Raw genomic sequence first — 12,981 nt, 5'->3', positions numbered from 1 at the left:
ATGAAAGAACCAAGTGAGATGGGCTATGACAGAAACCAAAGCCAACCTCAGAAATGTTCAGTTATTTTTCCAGCAACCTCCTCAACTATTTCGTATGACTGGCTTTGATAGAACAACTGCCTGGGAACCCATGAAGAGGAAATATCATTTTAGTGTGTTATTAATAGAAGCTTGAAGTTCAGTCATCTCAGCTGAGCCAGATACATGGTAAAGTGTTCTGAGATACATAGAACAGATGTAGGCAAGGCATATATCAGGTTCCAAAGGATGTTATTTAGGCTAGTTATTGAGGTTTGGCTCTTGCAGAAAAGCTATAGACACTCATATAAAGCTGTTGGGCTGTATCGGTAGCTTGATGCAAGCATAAATCTTTTCAAACTTAAGCAAAGATCATTTTTGATCATTTGCATAATGCTTGTGAAAAACATTTTAAGACACTTGCTGCAATTATATTGCATTATATGCTTGGGGAGCAGCATATTCTTTAAGTGCTGATTTACTGATAGCTGTTTGTATAATAGATCAGAGCATGTCAATTACAGTACAATTTCCTAGCTGAAGTAATCATGACTTAAAGTTACAGGCGATCTGCTGTTTCTGGCAAGCTGAGGTCCATTAAATATCAAATGATATAGTCCAAATTTGGTCCTGAAACTGTAGGATCAGTGTACCTGTTATCTGAGAACCTAGAAATGTTCTCTAGAGATTCCGGAGTGTCCCATTTCTGCTCTTCTTCTGTTCTCCATCCACAGATTTGCTTACTGTTTCTTGTTCTTAGTGATAATCCTTCCCCTCTGTCTGTCTATTGACATATGTTTTATTTATCCCAAATTAGAGGCTGGTGCAGCTTTCCTTCTGAACTCATAATTTAAGCCATTTTATGGGGCCTTAGTTCCTATTCCTTAAGTTGAATACAAATCATCTTCTTGTGCTGATCAACGATAGGACTTTTGATGGCCTTTTCTGTAGGTCATTTTGTTACAGAATCACACAACAGCTAAAGTTGTAAGGGACCTCTGGAAATGGTCTCCTCCAATTCCCCTACTCAAAGCAGGGTCAGCTAGAGCAGATTGCTCAGGACCTTGTCCAGTTGGGTTTTGAATATCTCCAAGGATGGAGACCCCACAATCTCTCTGGGCAATCTGTTCCAGTGTTCRATAACCCTTACAGTAAAAAAGTTTTTCCTTATGTTTAAATGGAATTTCCTGTATTTCAGTTTGTGACTYTTGTCCTTTCAGTTGGCACCACTGAGGGAAGTCTGTCTCTGTCTTCTTTACTCACTCCCAACAGGTATTTATATACACTGATCATATCTGAGGCTTCTTTTCTACAGGCGAAGCAATCCCAGTTCTCTCAGCCTCTCCTCATATGTCAGATGCTCCAATCCCTTAATCATCTTTGTGATCCTTCACTGGACTCACTCCAGTATGTCAATGACTTTCCTGTACTGGTAAGCCCAGGGCTGGACTCACCACTCCAGACATGGTCTCACCAGTTCTGAGTAGAGGGAAACAATCACCTCCCTCGACCTGCTGGAAACACTCTTCCTAATGCAGCCCAGGATGCTATTGGCTTTCTTTGCTGCAAAGGCACATTGCTGGCTCAGACTCAACTTGAGGTCCACTAGGACTGCAGGTGCTTTTCTGCAAAGCTGCTTTCCATCTGATCGGCCCCTAGCCTATACTGGTGCGTGGGATTATTCCTTCCCAGGTGCAGGACTGTGCATTTCCATTTGTTGAACTTCATGAGATTCCTGTCGACACAGTTCTCCTGCCTGTTGAGTTCCCTCTGGATTGCAGCACAACCGTCTGGTGTATGAGCCACTCTTCCCAGTTTTGTATCATCTGCAAACTTACTGAGGGTGCACTCTATCCCATCATCCAGGACATTAATGAAGATATTAAACAAGACTGGTTCCAGTATTGACCCCTGGCATATGCCACTAGTGACTGCCCTCCAGGTGGACTTTTTGCTGCTGTTCAAAAATCTTTGAGCCCAGCAGTTCAGCCAGCTTTCAGTCCATCTCACTGTCCTTTTTTCTAGCCTGTAGTTCATCAGTTTGTCTGTAAGAATTTTATGGGAGACAGTGCAAAAAGCCTTGCTAAAATCAAGATAAACAACATCCACTATTCTCCCCTTACCCACCAAGCCAGTCATCTCATCATAAAAGGCTATCAGGTTGGTCAAGAATGATTTCCTCTTCATAAATCCATGCTGACTACTCCCAATCTCCTTCTTGTCCTTCATATATTTTGAAATGGTTTCCAGGATTATTAGCTCCATCATCTTCGCAGAGATCGAGGTGAGGCTGACCGGCCTTTAGTTCCCCAGATCCTCTTTTTGCCTTTCTTGAAGATAGAAGAGTCTTTTGCTTTCTTCCAGTCCCTAGGAACATCTCTCAGTTGCCATGCTATCAAGAGTGGCCTTGCAGTGACATCAGCCAGCTCCCTCAGGACTCGTGGGTGCATTCCATCAGGTCCCATGGACATGTGTGTGTCTAGTTTGTTTAAATGTTTCCTAGCTTGATCCTCCTCCACCAAGGGTCTTTCTTACTCCAGACTTTCCTACTGGTCTCAGAGACCTGTGATTCCTTAAGGTCGGTCTTACCAGTAAAGACCAAGGCAAAGAAGGCATTGAGTACTTTGGCCTTCTCCGTGTCCTTTGTCACCAAGCATCCTGACCCATTCAGTAGTGGGCCCACATTTTCCTTAGTCTTTTTACTGCTTGTACACCTTCAGAAGCCCTTCTTATTGCCCTTCACATCATCTTTGGCTTTCCTAACCCCATCTCTGCACATTTGGACAGTGTCTGTATATTCCTCCTGGATCACTTGACCCTGCTTCTACCTCTTGTGTGCTCCCTTTTTATGTTTGAGTTTTGTCAGGCACTCCTTGTTCATCCATGCAGACCTCCTGCCACGTCCTTCACATTGGGACAAACCATTCTTCAGGCTGGAGGAGGTGATCTTTGAAAATCAAACAGCTGTCCTGTTCGTATTTTATAGTGTGCAGTGCATGTGATTTGGGCTTCTGTGGTCACACTGACTGGATTTCCAGGTTTTCCCAACACCTATGAGGAATGACCTATGGAGCTCGAATCAGGTTCCTTCTTCTTTTCTTTCTGTTTGTTTGGCTAGCACTTGTATTCTAAAACTGTACAGTGATTCAACTGCAGGGGTTTCATTCACCGTACTGCATGTTCCCAAAGTTCGAATGCTAGCAGGTTTGGATTCAATCATCTCATGCATACGAGCTAGACACAAATCTTCGTTTTGCTAGATGTATACTCTGTCTAATGGCTAAAACACAACAGACCACTGCTGTGGTCCTGACCAAATCTGATTTGCCCAGCTTCACTAGACTTATGGAGAGTTCAAATCTCTAGCCACTAAACTAGGACTATAGTGGGATCCAAGTCAGTAATATGTAGTAGTATCTCCAGAAGGGACACTTCTGAGCATACGAGACAACTAGAGTGCTTAATTTTAGGAGTTTCATGCTACATAAAGAATGTCTAGTGAATTTAGGAGACTACAGTGCTGAGCACTCCTGAAAAACAAGCAGGTGGAATCACTGCCTGGAGTTTAGGAGGAGTGTTTAGATCTCATTTCTGGGTGAGATTTAGATGGGCTGGGATCCCATTATTATTTCTGGATTTTAACATTTCTCTTACTCCATATTTATAAAATTAAACTTTTTCCCTTAGAAAGGAGGAGAAAGCTGAAAGTTTTCCTCCTGATTCTCTGGGGATTCTTTGATGAAATTAGCACTACAAATGATGAGTATAAGATGAGAAATATGCAGTTGTCTTATAGTAATTATTTCTTATAGAATGCAATGGGTGAAGAATATGTGAGTCTTTTCTAGTTTCAACAATCAGGGGCTTGTGGAAAATGGTGTATGCTACCTTCCACTTTTCCTCTGCAAAATACAAATCAGAAGAGTAGGTATTAAAGCTCTACTACAGAAACTGATAGCATTAGTACTCCTGTTAGCAAGAAAAATGCTTTGCAATCTGGAATCTCTCTTCTGCAAATCTGAATACGCAGATCTGGGAAGCTGTTAGAACAGCTTACCGTTCTGTATGTTGTTTGGTTTGAATACATTAATGAGGATGAAATTTGTCATATTATCTGCCTCTGTATGTCAAAATAAAAAGTAGTCCCATAAAATTAGCACCATAAAATGAAGGAAAGCTATGAGTACTCACTGATCATCTAATGCCTTGTCATTTGAAATCAGGATAAATCATTTGTCAGTGAAGGTATTTCAGAGAAAACACATCACTCCAGAGTTAAAATAAAGATGAGTGAATGAAGAACCATTAAAGGACATTTAAGACAGTGTCCTCCTGGAAATGATGTTAACAGAAGCTTAACACAAAGAAACTCACAGGAAATGTGTGAAGTTGAAGACTTGGCATAAAGCTGGCTTTTATGAAAGCCTAGGGGAAGTATCCATTAGACCGAAAGGAAGCAATGCCTTTAAATGGTACAAACAACCATTCCCCTGAAAAGCTTATGAATTAAGCATTCAAAATATGAAATGAAAGGGCCAGCAGAAAAAGATTCTATCAGTATGGTCTTTACCAGGTAGCTCTCAACACCTCCTGGACATCATTTAATTGCAGTAGCATGACCCTCAGACTGTTTTACTCAGGAGGGCCATGAGTCTGGGCTCTCAAATGTGACTTTTGTGCAGCTAGGATCATGGGCAGAATAATCCCCAATCTACCTGCAAAGGATTGCCCACACTGTAGAATTCCTGTGAAACCCTTGTTACTGTACTACTTTATATACATCAGTATATCTCAGTGACTCTAAGGGCACTGCTCAGAGGTATAAAACAGCCTTTATAAGCCTTTGCTGACTCAAGATACACATTCAGTGCTGAGGATTCTTTCAGTTTTAAAAATCTGAAGAGTGAGTAACTGGGGATGTCTTTTTACTACATTACTTTTAACCTGACAGTGCTTCATTTTGACATGCTATCTCTTTGCCACTCTTTCCCCATGAAAACTGAGGCTCAGCTCTTAGCATGGCCGTGTCTCTGTAGGTTCAAACAGATAAATTTCTGATGATTCACTTAATTTTTCATCATTTTCTTGCCTTTAAAGAGTTAAACATGGACTTTTCTTGTTACAACATTTTAACACCTAGTTGGCTTTAATAGATTTAGTTTATGATGTGCTACATCTTTATTTAAAAAAAAAAAAAAAAAAAGGGGGAAGAAGTGGAGAAGAGTGGAGGCCAGAAAAGAAAGTGTAGGCACAGAGCAGTAACAATAACTGAAGAGGACAAGGGGAATGTAGTGGGTGTCAGATTAATCAGGGACCAGGCTCATTGCCAGATGCTGCATTAGTGAGTATTGCTCAGAGATTTCCCTTTCACTCTTGGCTGATTGAAGTGGTCATCCATCAGGTATCTGAATCCCAACCATGCTATCAAAGTCTCTATTCCTACCATTCTTAAGGAAAAAAAAGTGCTTGTAGCACTCCTAAGCCTGTGAAACAACATTGTCACTTCTTGCAGCAGCCAAAATTAGATGGGCCAGTGGACAGTTTCTTCATAAGATGTGGAAATAAATTAAACATTCAAAGGAAAAAGAAAAACAACAACTTTTTTTCATTCTGCCCTGTAATTAAGGTCAGAATACTTACAAACTGTTTTTAGGGACAGTCTGGCTGGGACACAAGACATAGCCACCATTTTATACTTTTAAAAATAATATTTTTTTCCAAAAATTTGACTTAGTATATTTTGATTWGACATTTTAATATACAGCTGAGTAAATGTGATATTTTGAAACATATAATAGGAGCATTTCGAAGAAAGATGAGTGGTTATGTCAAATACAAAGTAACCAGGATTCAGTGAATGAGTATATGTGTGCACAAGCCTGTATGTGAACACATGTAATATTACTGTATTTAACTTTTTAGAATTGAAAATTTTCCTGAAGTGCTGTACATTAAAGTCTGTAGCTTTAAGCTATATAAGAGAAGTAAGTAAAACTTCTCTGAAAGAGAGTCTGTCAAACTGAAATGCCATAATTAAAAGCATAGAGATAAAAAATGTATTAAGAGCTTACTAATTTTTTAGTCATTTCTGATCTTAGTATAAATAATGATTTATTTCATATATAACCTTTAACCTTGCCAAGTTAAAAAAATACTAGTAAGGATGAAGTAGGTAAGACACAAACTGCCAAAAATAGTAGCATTTCAGTGTTAAGACTGAGTAGCTTTGACAGAGCTTTTTATGCCTTGCTGTGCTTTATGACCTATGACATTATTCATGCAAACACCTGAATGTATTTAAATATGATCCCATGGATAACAGAACTTTACCTGTGAGTCCAGTAATATGTGCAGCACTTTGCTTGATAATCAATAAGTGCCAGTTGTCATAACCCAAAAACCCAAGTGTGAATACCACTTTATCAAAAAAGGACTGCATAATGCAACAGCCAAGTAAGATCAGAAGGGAGGAGTCCCATGCTAGGTGATACTAATGAAATAGCTGAAGCTTTTGTTAGCACCCAACAGAAAAAAAACAAGTTTTAAAAGAACACAGACAGGACTCGCTTAAGCCAGAGAAGGAAAAAAAAAAAAAAAGAGAGGCTTTGCAGTTTTGATCTAGGGCTACTTTACTTACACATTGACTAGATAAGGAGTAAGGCATGGAGAATCAGACCCGGTTTCACTGACAGAGAAAAGGAACTGTAACTTGAAACCTGCAAACTGCTAAGCTATGACCATACACTCTGTGGCAGCATATAAAATAGCTTTTCTGGACACTCGCAGGGTAGAGCCTTTTTTTAAACCAGAGATCAAGAGAGTACCAGGTTTTCCAATTCAATTCTCTAGCAGTTCCAATAGCCATGGGACAGATACCTGCTCTTCTGTTCCTAACCAGTACAAAGATATTTCCTATATACAATGATGGAAATTCTTCTCTGGTTGCATGGGTATCCTTGAAGTGATCGGGAGACAACCCAACTGGGCACTGAGGCCCAATACTCCTGTTTATAAAAATAATAGATACACTTTGCACAGTCATGAATATATTATATGATTTTTGTCATATTTGTGGTAGTTGTATCTGCACAAAACCAGCATGGTTATACTGTGATCACTAGAGCTCAGTCCTGACTGCTATTTTCTTGCCTTGCAATACTCACTTCTACACAGTGAGGGTAAAAAAGATGTGAAAAGCTAAACAAAAAAGGGAGAGAGAAGGCTGATTCATGCCACAGGACTTTCTTTCTTTTCCCTGGAATCTCAGACTGTAAAGGCCCTTGAGAACCCAGAAACTTGGTCATGAATTGGATGAGTTGGTAAAATCAGCTGGTCAGTGTTCTTGATATTCACTGGAAGTACAAATAGCATAGGATTTCTTGTTACCTGCTGAACTAATAAACTGGCTTTAGTTAGACTTCTCGGAAAGAGTAGGGGAACCTCAATATTCAAGTAGCAGGTGGAGACTTGGTTTTCACAACCAAGTTCAAACTATTCCAGCACAATTCCCTTTGTTCCAAAATCCATATCAGTTTGTGTTCAAATATTAGCTGTTAACCTTTCTTATGTAAACTAACATTTGTTTTGGAGAGGATACAATAGTACACAGCTTTATTGCTATAGTATTAAACTAATTACAGTACCTGCATTGTTGTGATTTTGAAGTTGCTTTTCTGGAGTTTCACAACATGAATACTGTGCCAGATGCCAGAATTTGTTATGCTGTTTAGAGCTTTTTGATTTGGTAGGTAGGAGGAACCTGGCTTTCTGTTTTGTTCTTATTACATATTATTTCATGGCACTTCCCCACAGCTTTCTCCTTCCTCAGTTGTCCTCCCTGTATAATGGACTTTGGAATAGATTATAATTATTGTGTTTTGTCTCAACCCCAGAAGAATAAACTTCCTGGATTATTTGAGGTAAGTGGAAAATAGGCAGAGGAATTTGCATTGCCTCTTCTGAGTGAAGAATGAGAATTACAAACTTCTTCCCTGAACAAAAGATACAAGTTTAATTTGGACAACAAAATTGGAAATAAATTAGTTCTAAATTTAGTTGACCTTGATGTTTTTTTCTCTCCCTGTTTGCTCTGTAGGTATGAACAACCTAAGTGTGATAACAGTGCCAGAGCTCACCCAACCAAAACAAAGGATTTGTACAAAGGACGCCAGCTTCAAGGTGAGTGAAACAGATAAATTTGGTTTCATGTGTTTTAGTGCTTTGTTTATTCACTGCAATAATTTAGAAAGCATTTTCTTACCCTGTATCAAAATAATATGTCTTTTAGATATTGCCGTATTGATTTGGCACTGACTGAAGTCTTTGCATTTGGAACAGTATATGTAAATATGGGTCTTCAGATGTTGTCAGAGAAAGTAAGGCTCATTTCTCAAATCAGATCCCTATGCTGAAGTCAGTAGTTTAAAGGCAATCATAGTTACTTACTGGAGTTATTTCTTTCTGTTGTCATTCCAGAGAAGTCAGCATGTCGAGTAACTTGGGCCATACTTCATAATCCTTGTTCTAGCAAAAGCCTTGTGAAATTAACCTCTATCTTCAGATCAGACTAAAAAAAATCTATCTACTTCCTTTTTTTCCAAGGGTCCCCTTGTCAATTTACCTCAGAATAATACTATTTTATTATCCTATGTTGTGGGAACAAACCTCGGTATTTGTTAGATTTTGAGTGCATTTTTTGGACTATAGAAATCTTATTTCTGGAGAGTTAAGCTACACAGAAGTCAGTAGACTTACTTCACTTTTGAATCAGGCTTTTAATTGATGTTTAGTATATTTTAGTGCTATTGCCCAAATCGAGAGGAAATTGTGAATSACTATCAGCAAACAAATGATTTGGGGGGATGTTTTATGTCTTGGGAGATATTTCAGTTTAGCGACCCAGAGGAATGTCTAGACAATAATTCTGAGCTAAACATGCTCATCAGTGTTGAAATTCATCTTGAATGAAGCACACATTAATGCTGTCTGTCATGAAGCAAATTTAATTACAAGATATAATTTGAAAAGATGTAAGAAATGTGAATGATATGTTAGTTTACAATACATAATTGTATGTTGTGTTCTTTATGGAAAGAAGTCAATCGCAGGTTAACTGTAAGCCACCCAAACTTCAATGGCTGCAAAAATGGGAAGTGTAAACAAAAAACATATCTAGCAAAGTATGATAGGACAGACAGATGGGACAAGACAGATAGGGAAACATTTATGCCAATTTCGATAGCCCTATTATTTTTTCTGGATTTTATCTGGAACCATGAGTACAATTCTGGTCATCTGTGTTCATGAAAAAGATGCAGGCAGGAAAAGCTAGCTAGCCCTAATATATTGGAGAAAGAAGGTCTATTACCAATTGCTTCATTTAGACGAACAAGACAAGGTCTGGAGGCAATATTGTTCTGAGAACACAAGGAAGGGAAACAGAACTGTTTGACTCATTGACAGTTTTGGCACAAAAATGAATAGGTATGAACTACCCTAAATGTATTTAGCCTGGAATCTGTAAAGAGGTTTCTATTAGAGCAGTGAGGCAATAGCCTTCTAAAGGAGTAGTAACGGGGCAGAAAACCTGTTAGTTTTCAGTGAATCTTGATCAGATTATTAAAGAAACTGTGGGAAACAGAATCAAATGACTGAGGTACTCACTCCACATTCTTTGTTCCCAAGATATTGAATGTGTGTATATGCTAAGAGTTGAAAAAAGGATTTGCACTAAAAACTGAGTTGAAGCATGGATTCCACAGCTCTTTGCAAATTGTCTCCATTTGTTTTCCTTCACAAAAAATGACCGAACATGCCTGACTTGCAATTGCGCTGTTCAGCTGCTCACAGACTTTGAGTTCAGCAAGAACCGTGTGTACCACAAAAATCCTCAGATATGTGACATTTAGTGGTAAATACACCTCTGTTGACATTCAGATTGATGATGTCTATCCATAATTTCATCAGTCAGTACTTGCTCACTGAAGTTACTTACTGCTGTTGTAACTCCAGGGGCATTAGAAAGTATATCAGGGATAATTTGGAACATTATTATTTTTTCTCTGTCTCTCATGGCTTTCTCTTTTCTATCTCTAAAGTTGTCTATTAAATGCTCAAGTGCTCATCACTCAGCTGACAAATTTATCTTATCATTCAAACACAAAAATTACATCAAGTCAAAACTGAATTGAGTTTACTCTAGATATCAAAAAAAAAAAAAAAAGGAGGGGGAAGGAGGGTCTTGCACAAAGGCAGCAACTTGCTACCAAGTAGCAGGTAAAATTGCATCTGATTACTGCTGAGTGAAACTTGAAACTGCACAGATGGCTAATATTCAAATTTTTAGTAGAAATGGACAACTGTTACTCAAAGTTTCTCACTGTAGACAGTGTTACAAAAGCATGTTTGCATTTGTACTGTCTGAATTTAAGTACAGCATCTGATTGTTAGTGGTGCCAGGTTTGAAGAGAAAAAGTAGATTAACTATGTATTTATGTTCATGGAATGATACAGTTTTGAAAGGATGGGTTTGCTTGAGTTGCAGCATGTACTCACAAAAATGCTGTAGCTTTGGGTGAAACCACTGTGACTGCCTGCAGTGTAAAACCAAGATTTTAAAACAATTACTTCACTGCTATGAATAATTTTTTAGTAGAATAAAACACAGTGGTACATCCTCAGGTGGATTGAATTGACGTAGCTCTGGAGCTACACTGACTTATACCACTTGAAAATTTGAACTGATTACATATTAAGCCAAATATTTTTTAGCAATAATTTGCAAATAAATCAAGGTGCAGTTTTTGGTAAACGCTGATATCTTTCTATGGCAAAATCATAGAAGATAGGCATCCCTTAGAGTCTATGGCAAAATTCCCACTGATTTAAACTGGGCTAGGAGTATATCCTCACAACCTGAGGGTAACTTAATATAAAGCATCTGAACTTGAAGGCTTATCTAATGTTTGTAAGAATGATCCAAACCACCTGTATCTGTTAGTTTGGGCTGGAAGTTACATAATAATAATTCCTCCCATTAGAGTTTTTTTTTTTTTTTTAAGTCTAAATTGTTTTTCTGAGGTTATTTGTGGTTTTGGTCCTGCTTAGAACCTATTTTTTCTGAGATAATGAAAGTAAACCCAAAAAGGATTCCATTCACTCCAAACATGTCACATACTGAGTAAACAGATTTTTTTTTACTTTTGTCACACTCAGAGATTTCAAATATTCGTATTTCTGCCTTTTGTTCTTCAYTGTGTTATACAGTAAAAAGAAATCCTGTGATGAACGGATGTATTCTTCTCTAAAGAGTCTTGAATGCTTTATTTTTAGACTGCTTTGGATAGCTTGTATATTAAATAGAAATTCAGTTTTCTGAATGAGCTGATCAAGAGCTTTTAAGAGGGTATAGGATGAAGGCTGGCAGGGGTTAAACCTAGAATATGATGAAGTAAGGTGTAGGTGCGCCTGTATTTTTTCACAAAAAGCATAAGTAAGTAGTAATAGGTGAAATTCAGGAAAGCTGAAGAAATATCAGTTCCTGGAACTGTATCTTTTCAGGCTGGGTCTAAGGGTGAAGGCATTTTCAAGAGTTAGATATATTCAATATTTTTAATAGATGAGAATAATTCTATCTCAGAATAACGTCAGCTCAGTAATTATGTGAAGCTGATGAATTTTTCAAAGCACAAAAATCTAGATAATTAAAAATTGCTGTACTTTTGGTCATATGGTGTTTATTTGATTTCCTTGCTTAGTTTAGTAACATGTATTGTATTTGTGGGGGAGAAGTTGAGGATTATTGCCAGAGGCAAAACCTTATGCAAACTTCATGTAAAACTATCATGAGAAGATTTTTCCATGTGCAGAGGATGGTTTCTCATAGGGCATAATAGGGAATTCCTAATGTTGGGAATTATATTTAATATTTATTTCTGAAGTCTCAATAATAGGTGGAACATAGAAATGATACATTTCCTAATCTAGCTATTCTAACAGACTTTGAAATTCTCTGGAGTCCAGACACCAGATGACTTCCTTGTAGACATGCCATTCCAAGATAGGGTCTGCCTCAAATTTGTGAGTTGTGCAAGGCAGAAGGTATTGTAATCAGGCATTTAATCTCACATAATTGAAAATATATGCTAGCTAACATATTTCAGTGTTTCCTTCACCACAGACCAGGGAAAGCATGTAGGTATATTAGCATTCCTTTAATTAGAATAGAAATATCTAGCCTCAGAGCCCATGTTCATGAGTAAGATGTGACTCTGCTGTGTGTCTCAGGATGGTGTGGGTTGGACAGCTGATGGGACCGTCAGGACCATTCCTTCACTGTAACCAGCCTCTGCAGAAGGCAGCCACTCCCCAGAGAAACTTGTTAGGGGTGGTAATAGCAGCAGAGGTCACTTTGGGTGTTACAAGAGCATTTCTCAAATCTGCCAGACCTCCTGGATTTACCTTCAATAGTGGATAGCTACCTGTTCATGAAGCTAGTTTTGCCTCTGCGCTAAGCTAGCGGGAAAAAAAAGGTCTTGGACATATCACGGAGCAAAACCTGATAGCATTTTGAGACAGTGATGGACCACTCAGCTAATTTGCCTCAGGGGCAAACCTTTTTCTCATTAAAAAAGTGTACATTGAGTGCAGCAAAGTTCTGTTTTAAACCCTGCCTGGTGTGAGGGCCAGAGAAGCTTTGGATAATCACAGAATCACAGAATCGCTGAGGTTGGAAGGGACCTCTGGAGATCATCTAGTCCAACCCCCCTGCTCAAGCAGGGTCACCTAGAGCACGTTGCACAGGATCGCGTCCAGGCAGGTTTTGAATATCTCCAGAGAAGGAGACTCCACAACCTCTCTGGGCAACCTGTTCCAGTGCTCTGTCACCCTCACAGTGAAAAAGTATTTCCTCATGTTCAGATGGAAGTGTCTGTGTTTCAGTTTGTGCCCATTGCCTCGCGTCCT

General features: G+C 38.6%; 1 protein-coding gene across 1 annotated transcript in view; it reads left to right on the top strand.

Annotated features, from left to right (window-relative positions):
• Positions 1-12,981, top strand: part of SMOC2 (SPARC related modular calcium binding 2) — a 151,536-nt gene that overhangs the window by 108,189 nt on the left and 30,366 nt on the right. The window contains exon 9 of the mRNA XM_026085090.1: positions 8,114-8,196. Coding sequence (XP_025940875.1) covers positions 8,114-8,196 — 83 coding nt within the window. The remainder of the gene's footprint in view (positions 1-8,113; positions 8,197-12,981) is intronic.

This window comes from Apteryx rowi, unplaced genomic scaffold, assembly GCF_003343035.1.
Source record: "Apteryx rowi isolate R43461 unplaced genomic scaffold, aptRow1 scaffold_66, whole genome shotgun sequence".
Lineage (NCBI taxonomy): Eukaryota > Metazoa > Chordata > Aves > Apterygiformes > Apterygidae > Apteryx > Apteryx rowi.
Note: the sequence above shows the minus strand (reverse complement) of the source record. Positions and strands in the feature narration are given on the sequence as shown.